This window comes from Esox lucius, chromosome 16 (assembly GCF_011004845.1).
Source record: "Esox lucius isolate fEsoLuc1 chromosome 16, fEsoLuc1.pri, whole genome shotgun sequence".
Classification (NCBI taxonomy): domain Eukaryota; kingdom Metazoa; phylum Chordata; class Actinopteri; order Esociformes; family Esocidae; genus Esox; species Esox lucius.
In genome coordinates this window covers 33,320,304-33,338,284 of record NC_047584.1, presented here as the reverse complement: position 1 = coordinate 33,338,284, position 17,981 = coordinate 33,320,304, and the positions used below count along the sequence as shown (strand labels likewise).

The following is a 17,981-nucleotide window of genomic DNA, read 5'->3' as shown; positions in this document are numbered from 1 at the left end:
CAGATCCTTGATCAAAAAAGAGAGGGACAGAGAGTTAAGCAAGTACAGGGTAACAATTATAATAATCAACTAGAGTTGCTGCTTTGCTCTCTCTGATCCATGACCTCCACTACGGTAATGTTTCTGAGATCCATGACCTCCACTACAGTAAGGTCTCTCTGATCCATGACCTCCACTACAGTAAGGTCTCTCTGATCCATGACCTCCACTACAGTAAGGTCTCTCTAATCCATGACCTCCACTACAGTAAGGTCTCTCTAATCCATGACCTCCACTACAGTAAGGTCTCTCTGATCCATGACCTCCACTACGGTAAGGTCTCTCTGATCCATGACCTCCACTACAGTAAGGTCTCTTTGATCCATGACCTCCACTACAGTAAGGTCTCTCTGATCCATGACCTCCACTACGGTAAGGTCTCTGAGATCCATGACCTCCACTACAGTAAGGTCTCTGAGATCCATGATCTCCACTATGGTGGTATCGCTCTGATCCATGTCACCACCCATCACTGGCAGACCAATAGAAGTTAATATAATCTCCTTCCTTTAACAAATAACTTTCTAGTTAATATTCAGTTAAAATAAGACCACTTGTCATGAATGGATGAATAGAATGATCTAATGATTCTGTTGTCACAACTCTGGTTCTATCGTTCTTGCATCAGTTAGGTCTGAATAGAGGAAATACCCTCGTTTAGGCAGCTTGAATACAAACCAAGTGTAGATGACTAAACCCACTGTCCTTGGACCAGGGGGAGAGACGTGTTAGCCTGTTTAACTCCCAGGTATGAATGCCCCAGAGGAGACAGAGTCTAATTCACAGAGTTGTAGGAGTTCTGCACCCCAAAAATTTAAAAAGGCCCTAAAGCGTCTCACCCCTGATCCCTCCCCCTCTCCCACTCCGACCAGCCCAGCGTAGTCCCAGGAGGAGGTGTCAGGGGGAGGAAGGAGTGTCCCCTGTGCTGCCTGTCAGCAGAACATACTCACACAAACACACTGAACGGTCTCCTCAGACTGAATAACAGAATGTCTCCTCGCCTCCTCAAACGACAAACGCTCTGCTATTCCACCTGCTCCCACAGAAAAATACTGAAAAAAGACCATGGAGAAAAGAAGCACTGCCTGTGTGTGTATCTGTCTGTGTGGGTCTTTGTGTGTGTGTGTCTTTGTCTATCTGTCTCTGTGTGTATCTGTCTGTGTGAGTGTGTGTGTGTGCAAGCAGTGCTGTGTCTGACAGGGAGCAAGACCACTGCACCTCGCTCACCACTCAACCAATGATGTGCCAGGGTCTGCAGTGCCACCAGCCATTCCCAGTGTGGCTAAGTTTTGACAGACAGCCCCAGCGGCCAGTCAACAGCCTGGGATGTGGGGGAGGGCTCAGGCAGATATACAGGAGGGACGCTGCAGTCTCTCTCACTCTCTCTTCTTGTCATTCTATCTGTTTCTCTCTCTCTCACTCCCTCTATCGTTCTTTTGTTTGTTCTCCTTTATCATTTGTCTCGTTATTCCTTTCCTCCTCACCCTCCTCCTCCTCACCCTCCTCCTCCTCCTCCTCACCCTCCTCCTCCTCCTCACCCTCCTCCTCCTCCTCTTCCCACTGTCTTATTCCTGCTCAAACATTTTAAGACTAAAGATTATTTTCAGCTTCGGCCGCAGTGCAGGAGAAAGGGAGAGACAGACAGACAGAAAGAGACAGAAAGAGAGAGACAGACAGACAGAAAGAGACAGACAGAGAGAGACAGACAGATAGACAGAAAGAGAGAGACAGACAGACAGACAGAAAGAGACAGACAGACAGACAGACAGACAGAAAGAGACAGACAGACAGAAAGAGACAGACAGACAGACACAGACAGACAGAGAGAGACAAACAGACAGAAAGAGACAGACAGAGAGAGACGGACAGACAGAAAGAGACAGACAGACAGACACAGACAGACAGAGAGAGACAAACAGACAGAAAGAGACAGACAGAGAGAGACAGGCAGACAGAAAGAGACAGACAGACACAGACAGACAGACAAACACAGACAGACAGACAGACAGAGACAGACAGACAGACAGAGACAGACAGAGACAGACAGACAGACAGAAAAAGACAGACACAGAGAGACAGATAGAAAGAGACAGACAGACAGAAAGAGACAGACAGACAGAAAGAGACAGACAGACAGAAAGAGACAGACAGAGGGAGACCAAGAGAGACGTAGAAGAAGGAAGATTGTCCTGTGCTGGCACCTTTATGAAGAACAGTTTAGGGAATTATGCTGGAAATAATTTTATGTTTAACAGAGATATAAGAGATACAATGTTCAATAGTGATCATGTTTGATTAGAGTCACTGCTGTTATTGATAGTAGTTTCTTATTTACCCAGTTGCTTTGCCAAACAAAGGCTTCCCATACAAATAAATCCCACTGCTATCAAGAAAGGGACAAGAGAAAGAATGAGAGAGAGAGAGGGAATGAGAGAGAGAGGGAATGAGAGAGAGAGGGAATGAGAGAGAGAGGGAAAGAGAGATAGTCAAGCAAGTACAGGGTATAGATGATGTAATCAACTAGAGTTGCTGCTTTGTCTTATAAAACAAAGGTAAGATCCAGTTCAAAGGATTCCAGATTAAAAGATAAACAGAGGAATTGGTTCAGGGTTTCCAGGGTTTCGTTGTTTCCTCCTCACAAACAGTTTCTTAACACACCCTGGCACAGCTGAATGCACACAGAGAAACATACCGAGGGATAATGCATGTGAAATTAGATTCAAATATTCATGGGGGAGTTCTTCTTTGATTAGTAAAGGATTAACTTGAGGGGGTGTCTAAATAATTGGGTCTTCGAGCGATTGTTCAATGTATGTGGAGCGTCTCTTAGCTGTGTTTTGGAGTGGGACTGCTTAACCGAAGGGCAGTGGAAGAGGTAACACCCCCCATATGACAGGCATTCTAACTGCCTCAGGACAGACAGAAAAATCAACTTAAAATTAGATTCAATAAGCTTTAAGATATCTATTTAAGTTTCCATTTCAGTTCACATTTCAGTTTACGTTCCAGTTCATGTTTCAGTCTCTTGCAAACCTTTCTGTCAGTGCCCTACCACCTTACCCATCTACCTCCCGGGGGGGGGGGGGGGGGGGGAGGGAGGGAGGGGAGACGAAAGAGACAAACCTGGTCTCTGCCCAAGGACATCACTGCTAATTCGTTTAGCGTAATTGGCGAACTGAAGCGTAAACAGGCTTTTCCCACCGGATGGAAAACAGGATATGGATTAGGACATGAACAGATCACATGCCCTGTCAGAGGGTTATCAAAAAGGAACATAGATTCATCTCTTCAAAGGAATTTACACTTTAAAATGGACACATTTAGGCAAATATATTTTCAGGAATATATATTGTGTTTAATCATTAGAAGGTTCCAAATTCAAGATTCTGTAGCTCCTTGTTCTTGCTTTCTCGCAGACAAAAAAAATACACACACACACACACACTAAAACACCAACACATGCACCCACACACAAACGCACACACACAAACACATGCACCTACACAAACACACACAGGTGGTTTTAGCCTGAGAATGTCCCTGGCCATCTGTCTATCTGCTCTGAGCAGCTTTGGGAACGGCTCGCTTCTCCTTTGGCATATGTAGAGACACTCAGCAGCCTCACCTCAGAATAAATATGGTCTGGATACATGAACCAGGTGTCGTTGCTACATTCCTGTACTCCATCAGACAGGACCAGGTGTAGTAGTTACATCCCTGTACTCCATCAGACAGGACCAGGTGTAGTAGTTACATCCCTGTACTCCATCAGACAGGACCAGGTGTAGTAGTTACATCCCTGTACTCCATCAGACAGGACCAGGTGTAGTAGTTACATCCCTGTACTCCATCAGACAGGACCAGGTGTAGTAGTTACATCCCTGTACTCCATCAGACAGGACCAGGTGTAGTAGTTACATCACTGTACTCCATCAGACAGGACCAGGTGTAGTAGTTACATCCCTGTACTCCATCAGACAGGACCAGGTGTAGTAGTTACATCCCTGTACTCCATCAGACAGGACCAGGTGTAGTAGTTACATCCCTGTACTCCATCAGACAGGACCAGGTGTAGTAGTTACATCCCTGTACTCCATCAGACAGGACCAGGTGTAGTAGTTACATCACTGTACTCCATCAGACAGGACCAGGTGTAGTAGTTACATCCCTGTACTCCATCAGACAGGACCAGGTGTAGTAGTTACATCCCTGTACTCCATCAGACAGGACCAGGTGTAGTAGTTACATCCCTGTACTCCATCAGACAGGACCAGGTGTAGTAGTAACAACCCTGTACTCCATCAGACAGGACCAGGTGTAGTAGTAACAACCCTGTACTCCATCAGACAGGACCAGGTGTTTCCAAAGCAATTAAAGCCCCTTTGGATTGGATTGGATTGACAACGCCCTCTGGTGCTCCCTCCTGATTAGCCATGTCAGTGGGAGTGGGTGTGAGTGATGTCTTACCTGGGGACGCTGGTCAGGTATGTGAGCACGTTGTGGAATTCCCTCTCTTGAATTTCTCCAAATGCTGGGAACTCTGGGAAAATGATTATGGGGCTGCCGTTCTGCCCTCGGCCCCCTGGGAAAAGAAACCCAAAAGACTTTAGAACTGAATGTTTACTAGAAGAGAGGGCTCTGGCATTCTCCTTTACTAGAAAATAGGTTTAATGTTCTTTGCTAGAAGCACATACCAGTCTTACTTACACAAACATCCAGGGTCCAGGGTATTGGTTCAGGATGTTCGCTTGAACCAATAAGACTGGTTCAGGCGAACACCCAATCAAAACGCAAAGGACACGATGCTCATGAACATTTCAAGCTGGATCGAAAGAGCAAGTGAATGTTTTCCAGACCAAAACTTCACCACTGAATGTTAGCTACATTACATCACATTTAGCACGTATTCAAGTAATCTTCATTATTATTAACTCTTTTGCAGACCTTAGCGGAATTGCACGCTTCTTGATGTAATTTGAAGAATTCATGAGCACCGCCTCCTCTCCATTTCGATTGGGTCTTTGCCTGTACCAATCACATTTCTTTCTGCCCTCAGAACATGTTTGAGTAAGTAAAACTGCTATGAGCCATTAGCACAGAGAAAGTTTAGTGTCCGTCACTAGAACAGAGAAGGTTTAGTGTCCTTCAGTAGAACAGAGAAGTTAATGTGTCCTTCAGTAGAACAGAGAATGTTTAGTGTACTTCAGTAGAAGAGAGAATGTTTAGTGTACTTCAGTAGAACAGAAAATGTTTAGTGTACTTCAGTAGAACAGAGAATGTTTAGTGTCCTTCAGTAGAACAGAGAAGGTTTAGTGTCCTTCAGTAGAACAGAGAATGTTTAGTGTCCTTCAGTAGAACAGAGAATGTTTAGTGTCCTTCAGTAGAACAGAGAATGTTTAGTGTCCTTCAGTAGAACAGAGAAGGTTTAGTGTCCTTCAGTAGAACAGAGAATGTTTAGTGTCCTTCAGTAGAACAGAGAAGGTTTAGTGTACTTCACTAAAATTGAGAAGGTTCTGCTGTGATGCTTGACGCAACTTCATTTATACTACCACTAGAGGGCGTCAGTAAGAATTATAAACCAATCCTGCTGAAAACATGAAATAGAAATGGGCACAGAAGAGACAGTGAATTTAACTTCAGTTAATCATTATATATATATGTTTTTAATGTTTGAACAAATTTCCAGTGCCAACAAAACCCAACTGAATTGTAAAAGAAAGAGAGAGAAAGGTCTGTCTTATGCGGAGTTTCTAACATTCATAAACTGGGCAAATAGTCAGATATCCACACACAAACACACACACAGACACACACACAGACACACACACACAGACACACACACCTGTTCTAATAGGCCATGTGATTAGAATATTAATCAGTATGCTTTTCCCTCTTCTATTATCACCGTAGCAACAGGAACTGCTTGGTCATTGTTTCGCTCTGTCAGTTTTGCTGCATCTGAAAAGAGACATGGCTCTCAGCAAAATGGACCCCGACAGGCAGAGAGCATCCAATAAAGCCTCTGTAGTATTTCCCAAGGTGACCTTCCATGCAAAACACAGCAGGACAGGGAAAGTGTCTGTGTGTATATGTTTGTGTTTATAAGTGTTTAAGTATATTTGTATATATATATATATATATATATATATATATATATATATATATATATATATATATATACACACACACACACACACACAGGTGCTGGTCATAAAATTAGAATATCATCAAAAAGTTGATTTATTTCAGTAATTCCATTCAAAAAGGGAAACTTGTATATTATATTCAACCCCAAATTCAAATATATATTTTTTTTAGAAATGTTGGCCACCTGATACGTATGAACATGAAAAGTATGAGCATGTACAGCACTCAATACTTAGTTGGGGCTCCTTTTGTCTGAATTACTGCAGCAATGCGGCGTGGCATGGAGTCCATCAGTCTGTGGCACTGCTCAGGTGTTATGACAGCCCAGGTTGCTCTGATAGTGGCCTTCAGGTCTTCTGCATTGTGGATTCTGTGCCTCTCCTCTCTTCCTCCAGACTCTGGGACCTTGATTTCCAAAGGAAATGCAAAATGTACTTTCATCAGAGGACATAACTCAGCAGCAGTCCAGTCCTTTTTGTCTTTAACCCAGGCGAGACGCTGTGTCTTGTTCAAGAGTGGCTTGACACAAGGAATGCGACGGCTGAAACCCATGTCTTGCATACGTCTGTGCGTGGTGGTTCTTGAAGCACGGACTCCAGCTGCAGTCCACTCTTTGTGAATCTCCCCCACATTTTTGAATGGGTTTTGTTTCACAATCCTCTCCAGGGTGCGGTTATCCCTATTGCTCGTAACACTTTTTTCTACCACATCTTTTCCTTCCCTTCGCCTCTCTATTAATGTGCTTGGACACAGAGCTCTGTGAACAGTCAGCCTCTTTAGCTATGACCTTTTGTGTCTTGCCCTCCTTGTGCAAGGTGTCAATGGTCGCCTTTTGGACAGCTGTCAAGTCAGCAGTCTTCCCCATGATTGTGTTGCCTACAGAACTAGACTGAGAGACCATTTAAAGGCCTTTGCAGGTGTTTTGGGTTAATTAGCTGATTAGAGTGTGGCACCAGGTGTCTTCAATATTGAATCTTTTCACAATATTCTAATTTTCTGAGATCCTGAATTTAGGGTTTTCATTAGTTGTCAGTTATAATCATCAAAATTAAAAGAAATAAACACTTGATATATATCAGTCTGTGTGGAATTAATGTATAAATTATACAAGTTTCACTTTTTGAATGGAATTACTGAAAAAAATCAACTTAAACTTTATGATATTCAAATTTTATGACCAGCACCTGTATATATATATATATATATATATATATATATATATACACACATACATACATACATACAGTGGGTATATAAAAGAATCACCCCCCTTTAAAATAATCACATTTTGTTGCTTTGCAGCCTGAAATGAAGACAGACACTGTTTTTGTTTCATTCAGCTGTATTTACTCAGTGCAACTTATAACATCCAAGTGAAAGATATAACACCAACATGTCAGAAAAAAAACAAAAAAACAATCACTAATTTGGAAAAAGGATCACCCCCTTGTGTCAGTATTTTGTTTAACCACCTTTTATTTAATTACAGCCTTTAGTCTGTTGGGATATGTCTCTACTAACTTTGCACATCTAGACATTGCAATATTTGACCACTCTTCTTTGCAGAACTGCTCAAGTTCAGTTAAATTTGATGGTGACCGTTTGTGGACTGCTGTCTTCAAGTCATTCTACAGATTTTCAATGGGGTTTAAGTCCGGGCTCTGACTAGGCCATGCAAGGACATTCACCTTTTTCTCCTTCAACCACTGTGTGGTCAGTTTTTCTGTGTGCTTTGGGTCATTGTCATGTTGGAAGGAAAAATCTTCTTCCCATTGACAACTTTCTGGCAGAGAACAGCACATTTCCCTCAAGAATTTGACAGTATTTTGCCCCATCCATTTTTCCTTCTATCCTGACAAGTGCTCCAGTCCCTGCTGCAGAGAAACAACCCCATAACATGATATTACCACCTCCATGCTTTACTGTAGGAATGGTGTTATTTGGATGGTGAGCTGTATTGGATTTTCACCAGACATCATTTGGCGTTGAGGCCAGATAATTCAATTTTAGTCTCATCTGACCATATCACCTTTTTCCACGTGGCCTTAGAATCTTCAATGTGTGTTTTGGCAAAACTCAGTCGTTACTGCATGTGGCCTTTCTTGAGGAGTGGCTTTTTTCTTGCAACCCTCCCATAGAAGCCACATTTGTGGAGAATTTCTGATATTGTTGTCACATGCACACAATGACCACTCTTTGTCATGAATTCCTGCAACTGCTTCAGAGTTGCTGTAGGCCTCTTGGTAGCCTCTCTGACCAGTTTCCTCCTGGCTCTTTCATCCAGTTTGGAGCGACGTCCTGACCCAGGGAGGGTCTGTGTTGTACCAAATACCTTCCACTTCTTAATAATAGACTTCACTGTGCATCTAGGCACTGATAAAGCCTTTGCATTTTTTTTGCATCCATCTCCTGACTTGTGCCTGTTCACAACTTTATCCCGGAGATCTTTTGACAATGCCTTGCCACCCATAGTTGATTGTGTTTTTCAGTTGCACTACCAAGAACTGAAATGCTTCAGGAAAAGCTTGTTTCATGCTGAGCTAATCAAAATGACCACAGCTGATCACAGTTGAAAGTCAATTGGCTTCGTGTGCTATTAAGAAGGTGATTAACTACACCTGGTTGGGTTTACAAGTAATTTTTAGGAGGGGGTGATATTCTGTTTATTGTGTCTGTATATTTGCATGTGTTTTGGTGAATGTTTCTGTTTGTTTTCGTGTTTTCATGCTTGTGTTTTCTTTGTGTACGTGTATAAGTGTGTGTTTCTGTTTAAGTCCGTATATTCACGTGTTTATGTGTGAATATTTCTGTTTGCGTGAGTGTATGTGTCTCTCTCTGGGTGTTTTTCGGGGGAGTGGGGGGGTTCTATACCATGAGGTATAGAACGCATTAATGCAATAGCATTCCTGTTTTGTTTTTCAAATAAATGCACTCTCCCTGGGGATCTCCATAGAGCTTCTATCCCAGGAGATCTCCATAGAGCTTCTATCCCAGGAGATCTCCATAGAGCTTCTATCCCAGGAGATCTCCGTAGAGCTTCTATCCCAGGAGATCTCCGTAGAGCTTCTATCCCAGGAGATCTCCATAGAGCTTCTAACCCAGGAGATCTCCGTAGAGCTTCTGTCCAAGGAGATCTCCATAGGGCTTCAATCCCAGGAGATCTCTGTAGAGCTTCTATCCCTGGAGATCTCTGTAGAGCTTCTATCCCAGGAGATCTCTGTGGAGCTTCTTACCAGTCAAACTACAGTAAAGCCAGTGAATGGACAGAGTCTCCATATCAGCTCTAATCAAACAGAGGCCGACATACACATTAACACACCTGCTGATATTAAACTAACAGGCTTAGGCAAATATAAAGAGCCAACAGAGTTGGTAGGCAGGTCCACCTCTGGACTCTGATAACCAAATGAGAAGCAGGGAAACTGGAGCGGAGAAATTTGAATGGCAAATACTGAGAATGAAGCAGGTAATACAGCTGAACGACAGCTACACTACAAAGGAAAATAATTCCCTGTTATGAGCAAAGCTCTTGTAAAGAAGACGTCATACGACAGGCCAACTGAACGACTGACAGACAGGCAGAGAGACAGGCAGGTAGAGTGTCAGACAGAGAGACAGGCAGGTTTAGTGTCAGACAGAGACAGGCAGGTTTAGTGTCAGACAGAGAGACAGGCAGGTTTAGTGTCAGGAAGAGAGACAGGCAGGTAGAGTGTCAGACAGAGAGACAGGCAGGTTTAGTGTCAGACAGAGAGACAGGCAGGTTTAGTGTCAGGAAGAGAGACAGGCAGGTAGAGTGTCAGACAGAGAGACAGGTTGGTAGAGTGTCAGACAGAGAGACAGGTAGGTAGAGTGTCAGACAGAGAGACAGGCAGGTAGAGTGTCAGACAGAGAGACAGGCAGACATAAACAAGCAAGCAGACTGTCAGAGAGAGACAGACAGAGATAGGTTGGCAGACAAATTCACAAAGTGTTACCTGAGAGGTAGGCAAACCGCTTCCTAAGGTCAAGGGTTATGTTGACAGCACGGAGGGGGCTGCTTTCCTGCTGCATGATCTCATCTGGAGCAGAGAAACACAACACAAGCCCAGAGTCAAACCGGGTACTGTACATGTTACAATGTAAGTGATTAAAACTTGGTTTATCTGGAATAGAATAAATTGAAAGAACCCTGCCAAAAGTTGAAGACTTTACTGCATTTACAAACAAAGATTTACAACCAACCAGCAGAATGCTAAGGGTTAATGCACAACACTACTGGAGGATCGACTGCATTTCCTTCCCCCATGAACACCCATCAGGGGGATTAGTATAATCCGATTATGGGCCTGACCCCCAAAAGAGAGCAGCGGGGAGCACGGTACCCCCAGGTAGTGAAGGTGGGGATGGGGGGATGAATAACTACAGGCCCAGGCTGCTGTGACCAGCCCAGGCCAGCATGGAGAGAATGACTGTTGTCTTGTCTGGTACAGGAGAACAAAACAAGGAGGCCTGTCTCTTAAAACTCTATTTATACATTTTCAAGTGATACATTATTCAGTTGTTTAAATTATTTAGTGATGTATTAAATAGTTGTTTGCATTATTAATGCATGTGTTTTTTATGTAGCATCTGTGTGTAATCACTCCAGATTGGAGGCTCGTTCAGTTCTACCTAGTTAGAAGATTGGAGGCTGGCCCAGGTATAACCAGTTAGATTTGAGCCTGGCCCAGTTCTCATCCCTGTATAAACAGATCCCTGTGTGTTAAACCACATCTAAATCCCTGTATAAACAGGTTCATGTAGTTAAATCACATCTACATCCCTGTATAAACAGGTTCCTGTAGTTAAATCACATCTAAATCCCTGTATAAACAGGTTCCTGTAGTTAAATCACATCTAAATCCCTGTATAAACAGATCCCTGTGTGTTAAACCACATCTAAATCCCTGTATAAACAGGTTCCTGTAGTTAAATCATATCTAAATCCCTGTATGAACAGGTTCCTGTAGTTAAATCACATCTAAATCCCTGTGTAAACAGGTTCCTGTAGTTAAATCACATCTAAATCCCTGTATAAACAGGTTCCTGTAGTTAAATCACATCTACATCCCTGTATAAACAGGGCCCTGTGTGTTCTAGTGGCATTGTACAGGTGTGTATCCTGTGGGAGTCTGGCAGGGGGCCTGCTGTTGAAACTGATACTAACATTCAGGAGCAAAACCGATCGATGGAACAGAAGGCCCCTGTGATTTGTTACGCTGATATAGGATTTCACACACACACACACACACACACACACAGACACACACACACACACACACACACACACACACAGACACACACAGACACACACAGACACACACAGACACACAGACACACAGACACACACACACAGACACACACACAGACACAGACACACAGACACACACACAGACACACACACACACAGACACACACACACAGACACACACACACAGACACACACACACACACACAGGTTGGTCCCACTATACTTGTGAGGACCAACATATTTCCAATCTCCAGCCCTAAATTGAACACTAAACCTTAACCCTAAGATGAACCCTGAAAACCCAAACTCTATCCTCAACACCACTCAGTCCAGTAGACATTTGGTGACACAACAACCTGTCTGTCTGAACTATGTGACATGAGACCCCTAACCAAACCTGTCTGTCTGAACAATGTGACATCAGACCCCTAACCTAACCTGTCTGTCTGAACAATGTGACACCCCTAACGAAACCTGTCTGTCTGAACAATGTGACACCCCTAACAAAACCTGTCTGTCTGAACAATGTGACACCCCTAACAAAACCTGTCTGTCTGAAGAATGTGACACCCCTAACCAAACCTGTCTGTCTGAAGAATGTGACACCCCTAACCAAACCTGTCTGTCTGAAGAATGTGACACCCCTAACGAAACCTGTCTGTCTGAAGAATGTGACACCCCTAACCAAACCTGTCATACTCCACTACACAGATGGGGTTTCCTAAGGTCCAGTTGTTTATACTATGGTCATAACTGCACATTGCCCTGAACATTACAAGTTGAAGTCGCTATGACGAAAGAAATATCTGACTGATACCACCAACATCTTATTGTTGTAAAGTTCAGCATCACAGAAGTATCTGCCGGTCCTAATCTTAGGAAATCGAGAACCTCTTCAATGATTCAAAGGCCAAGCCGTTCTTTCCAGAGTGGGCATCCGTTTAAGGTTCGAGACACAAATGTAATGCAACACTAACAGTCAAACTATTTCATCTAATTCACATCATCTACAGAGGGATGGCCAGTTGGCCAGGTGGATCAGGTGGATCAGGTGGACCAGGTGGATCAGGTGGACCAGGTGGACCAGGTGGATCAGGTGGATCAGGTGGACCAGGTGGATCAGGTGGATCAGGTGGATCAGGTGGACCAGGTGGACCAGGTGGATCAGGTGGACCAGGTGGACCAGGTGGACCAGGTGGATCAGGTGGATCAGGTGGACCAGGTGGACCAGGTGGATCAGGTGGACCAGGTGGACCAGGTGGATCAGGTGGATCAGGTGGACCAGGGGTTCCAGCTCTGGAACAGTTCAAAGGTATGGAACAGCTGCTGGTCCCAGAGGAGTTATTTGAGAACCATTGTGTACTGTATTCACCAGAATTACAGTCATCACACTTAGATGTCTCTTAGACACACACACACACACACAGACACATACACATACACACACACACACACACACACAGCTACGTGACATCACAGAGATACTCGACTGTTTGTCACCATTAGGAAAGACACCTATGTGACATCACAGAGATACTCGACTGTCTGTCACCATTAGGAAAGACACCTATGTGACATCACAGAGATACTCGACTGTCTGTCAACATTAGGAAAGACACCTACGTGACATCACAGAGAGAGCAGTGGCACATTCTGCTCAGGTTTAGAGTGGCAGGTGGTTTTAATCTGGCTTGACAGCAGGCTAGGTAACCCACAGAGACTGTGGCAATTGAATAAACTAATCCAGGGTTCAGAACCCCCCCAAAGACACAACATAAAGGAATGATAGAGTCCAGAGTCAAGCCATCACCTAACGTTCTGGGACCCAGAGCACTAGAAAAGCACTTGAAAGAGACCTGTCCTAGGTTCTAGAGGTCAGAGTGCACAGCCACATCCTCTCAGGGTCAGTTCAACAGGGTATTTAATGATTACATACCTAAAGGCTCCTGCTAAAGTTGTATTAATGAACCCCAGCCCAGTCATTCCACTGTCCCTAAGCGGTTGCCTACAGATATGGATATATAGGGTAATAATTGAGTGATTGATCGTGGAAGAGACAAAACCTTTCTTTCTTGTATCCTGGGACTTGAGAGAGGCAACCTGAGCTGAGCCAAGAGGGACTAAAGACAACCGAAACAGAAACCACAGCAGATGGGCGGGTGGGTTTCTGACAGGTCAAAAGTTGCACAATTGAAAAACTCTAACTAATTACAGTACACGCCTTTGTTACTGCTACTTTCTGATACTTTGGTTCCATGCCCCTATTGGTTACAGTTGCCCTGAGGTGATTGGTCAGTCGAGCAAGGCAGAATACAGACAACCGCTCTCATGCACCTGCAGACCGCTCATGGACACTCTCACGGTCTCACCAGACACGCCCCTCCCCCAACAGATCCCACAGAGATATCATGTCAACCCCCCCCACGCCCCCCCCACCAACCTCTAAAACACTTGGAGCTGCTCTTTCCCTGTCCTCTGGCCCTTTCACTTGTATCATGTCTCTTCCCTTCATCCACAAAGTATAAAACAACAATGACCCACCAGCCTGCCCAGTGGGTGTGGTCGGCATCAGGTGGGTGTTCCCTGAACCATATCATTCTGTAAGGATGCTGCCGCTGCTCATGTCTGCAAGGGCTTGCATGTTATATGTGGAATGCATGTTATATGTGGAATGCATAGATGTAAAACCACATCCTTACGGCAGAGGAAATCAAACATTTGACCCCTCACAGCCAACATACTTCTATTACTGTTTGTGTGTATTGGTAGGTTTCCATCCCAAAGATTCATTAATAAGCTGCTATTCTTGTGCTCTGACTCTAGAATTTCCAAGTGCTGTATGTGGTTCTACAGTTTTAATGTTCTTTGATCATGTTTACACAAGCAGAGAAACACACATACACACACAGATACACACAGACTGTTTTTTGTGAAATGTGGGGACATGAAAAACAAAATTCCATGCTCCCTTGCCCTAACCTTAACCCTAACCTTAACCCTAACCCTAACCCAACCCTAACCTTAACCTAACCCTAACCTTAACCTCAATAAAGTAACATTTATGGCTAAACTTTACCTAGATGTAATGCCTAACCTTAACCCTAAACTTAACCAACAACACCTGGACCTTAAAGAAACCCCAATTCTAACTCTAAAGTTAATTGTAAGTTTGACCCTAAAACTAAACCCTGAGCCAGAAAATGACTTTTGAAATGTGGGGACATGAAAAATGTCCCCACAAGTCACATTGTTCAGGTTTTAGTATAGTTATGGGGACAAAATGTCCTGACAAGTCACAAAAACAAACACACACATACACACACAGATACACACACAGATACACAGGCACACACTCCACCTGCTGATGATGGCCTTAAGGGCCTAAAATAGCTACATCGGGGGGATTATTGTCCACTACAGCTCACGTTTGTGGGAGTCAAACATTATTGGTTCACACACCTGTTCTTACACAGTTACAGTACTGACACAGAATATGTTCTAACGGGGTTAGAGTACTGACACAGAATCTGTTCTAACGGGGTTAGAGTACTGACACAGAATCTGTTCTAACGGGGTTAGAGTACCGACACAGAATCTGTTCTAACGGGGTTAGAGTACTGACACAGAATCTGTTCTAACGGGGTTAGAGTACCGACACAGAATCTGTTCTAACGGGGTTAGAGTACCGACACAGAATCTGTTCTAACGGGGTTAGAGTACCGACACAGAATCTGAGAGGGATGGTCAGAGAGGGTTATAAATTCAATGAAAGGAAATGTTATCATGTCATCAATGATGTCCATAAAGATCAAATACAAACAGCCACTTCCTTATCACCAAGGCCACACACCAGCAGGGCAGTCTCAAAAGTCAGTCTATATGGGGACAGTCTGAGAGAAGGACAGTCTGAGAGGAGGACAGTCTGAGAGGAGGACAGTCTGGAGGGGACAGTCTGGAGCGGACAGTCTGAGAGGGGACAGTCTGGAGGGGACAGTCTGAGAGGAGGACAGTCTGGAGGGGACAGTCTGAGAGGGGACAGTCTGGAGGGGACAGTCTGGAGGGGACAGTCTGAGAGGGGACAGTCTGGAGGGGACAGTCTGAGAGGGGACAGTCTGAGAGGGGACAGTCTGAGAGGAGGACAGTCTGGAGGGGACAGTCTGAGAGGGGACAGTCTGGAGGGGACAGTCTGAGAGGAGGACAGTCTGAGAGGGGGACAGTCTGAGAGGGGGACGGTTTATGGGGAGACCGTCTGAGATGGGGACGCTCTTGTGGGACAGTCTGAGAGGGATGGTCAGAGAGGGTTATAAATTCAATGAGGGAGGGAAAATTTAACAATTGCACAAAAGAAAGACAAATCACAACCAAAAAATTATTGGGAAGGATTGGGAGAGAGATGCTAGAACATAAGATGCAGAGAAAGACAGAATGAGAATGGGTGAGAGAGACAGAAAAAAGGTGAGACAGGAGAGGCACAGAGCGATGCAGTGACACTCACTATGTAACCAGTAGCAACAGCGAGAGAAGCGATAGTATCTCTCCACTTCCTCCAGAGAAATCCGAACAGACACCCCTCTTCTCTCCTCCACTGGCCCCAAACGCAACTTCACCTCTCCCTCCTGACGTCTGTCCTCCTCCCCTTCCATCCAAACACCAGACACCAAACCCTCCTCCACCCCCCCAGTTGTCCCATGATTCTTCCTCCGTCGCTTCAATGTTTCCCGTGAACATTCACCTGGTGGCTGCTTCATGTCTGAACCCTCCAGTTTCTCCAGTGTCACGGGTAAGTCCGACACCAACTGTAACTTTCCCTGACGTCCAGGTAAACACTCTAGCTGACCCTGGATGTTAAGCCAATCATCCCACTCATCCTCTGTCCTTCCTCCGTTTCCCATCTGGCCAGCACTGAGCTCCCACTGCTCCTCCTCAGACATGCTGGAGTCCAACTCTGCCTCACACTCTTCCTCCATTGCAAAGCCTGAATCTGCCTCCTTTTCACCTCCCATCCTGGGCTCTCTGTCCGTAATCTGGTCTCCCCTGGAGTCCCTCTCTCTCCTTCTGTGTCCTGGAGTCCCTCTCTCTCCTTCTGTGTCCTGGAGTCCCTCTCTCTCCTTCTGTGTCCTGGAGTCCCTCTCTCTCCTTCTGTGTCCTGGAGTCCCTCTCTCTCCTTCTGTGTCCTGGAGTCCCTCTCTCTCCTTCTGTGTCCTGGAGTCCCTCTCTCTCCTTCTGTGTCCTGGAGTCCCTCTCTCTCCTTCTGTGTCCTGGAGTCCCTCTCTCTCCTTCTGTGTCCTGGAGTCCCTCTCTCTCCTTCTGTGTCCTGGAGTTCCTCTCACTGCTCTGTTGGTTTCACTGCAGCTTGAGCCAGGTATGAATGCGGCTTTCACTCATTTCCCTCCCTCCCTCCCTCGCTCTCCCTCTGCCCCCGTCCTTCTCTTTACCCCCCCCCCACTCAACCCTCCCTCTAACTCCTCCCCTTCCTCCCTCTCTTGTTCCCAGGTGTCCCTCTCTTGCTGCTCTATGGCCTGTAGCGTGTCTCCAGTCACCAATCAATTTTGGCCCCTCCCACCTCAAGTTACAATTTTGCCCCCCCCCACCTACTACACCACAGAATGCTGGCAGGCCCAGCCCACCTCAGGTCACACCCCCACCTACTACACCACAGGAAGCTGACTGGCCACGCCCACCTCAGCACCATTAGCTGCCCAAGCGTGTTAATCTGTGTGTTAACTTGTGTGGTAACCTCAGGCTAGATTTCATGTTGTCGGTTGTGTGGTAACCTCAGGGTAGATTTCATGTTGTCGGTTGTGTGGTAACCTCAGGGTAGATTTCATGTTGTCGGTTGTGTGGTAACCTCAGGGTAGATTTCATGTTGTCGGTTGTGTGTTAACCTCTGGGTAGATTTCATGTTGTCGGTTGTGTGTTAACCTCTGGGTAGATTTCATGTTGTCGGTTGTGTGTTAACCTCTGGGTAGATTTCATGTTGTCGGTTGTGTGTTAACCTCTGGGTAGATTTCATGTTGTCGGTTGAGGTGTTTACCTCTGGGTAGATTTCATGTTGTCGGTTGAGGTGTGTTTGGTCATATTTGTAATTTTTATTTTATGAAAGACAGACTACCTGTCAGACTTCTACCTTTCAGGGACCATAGCGATGGGTCTGAAAGCATCTTGGAGTAGGAGTGGTAATCTAAGATCACGCCCCCTTGTCTTATTCATTATTGTCTGGAAGGCAGAACAGATCCTTGGTCAGAACTCTGAAAGTCTTTGTGACAGCAGGACGGGGCAAATTTCCCTTATTCTTCACCTGTACTAACAGAGCTGGGCCTACACTGGCCGGTCTCACGCCTTATCTCAGCCCATCAGAAACAACAAGACAAAGACGCCATTCTGACCAGCTCCATTCAACAACCCTGTTAACAGTTGATACACTGCATTCAGAGTCTATTCTAACTAACATTCTATCTCCAACAATCAGCCTCAAAGAGTTCATTCTAATAAAAACCCTCAGAGCCTGTATTCTAACGGGACTGAT

The 17,981-nt window shown here is 45.0% G+C and overlaps 1 protein-coding gene across 8 annotated transcripts in view; it reads right to left on the bottom strand.

Moving 5' to 3' along the window:
• mcf2lb (mcf.2 cell line derived transforming sequence-like b) overlaps positions 1–17,981 on the bottom strand; it is a 41,553-nt gene that overhangs the window by 15,169 nt on the left and 8,403 nt on the right. For 7 of the 8 annotated variants that reach the window (XM_029113651.2, XM_034286917.1, XM_034286918.1 and 4 more), the window contains exons 2-3: positions 10,161–10,244; positions 4,507–4,621 (exon numbers count right to left, since the gene is read on the bottom strand). In XM_029113651.2, the coding sequence (XP_028969484.2) occupies positions 4,507–4,621; positions 10,161–10,244 (199 nt within the window). Of the gene's footprint in view, positions 1–4,506; positions 4,622–10,160; positions 10,245–15,950; positions 16,565–17,981 lie in introns of those variants that run through there. The other variant, XM_029113644.2, reaches the window with a different exon arrangement.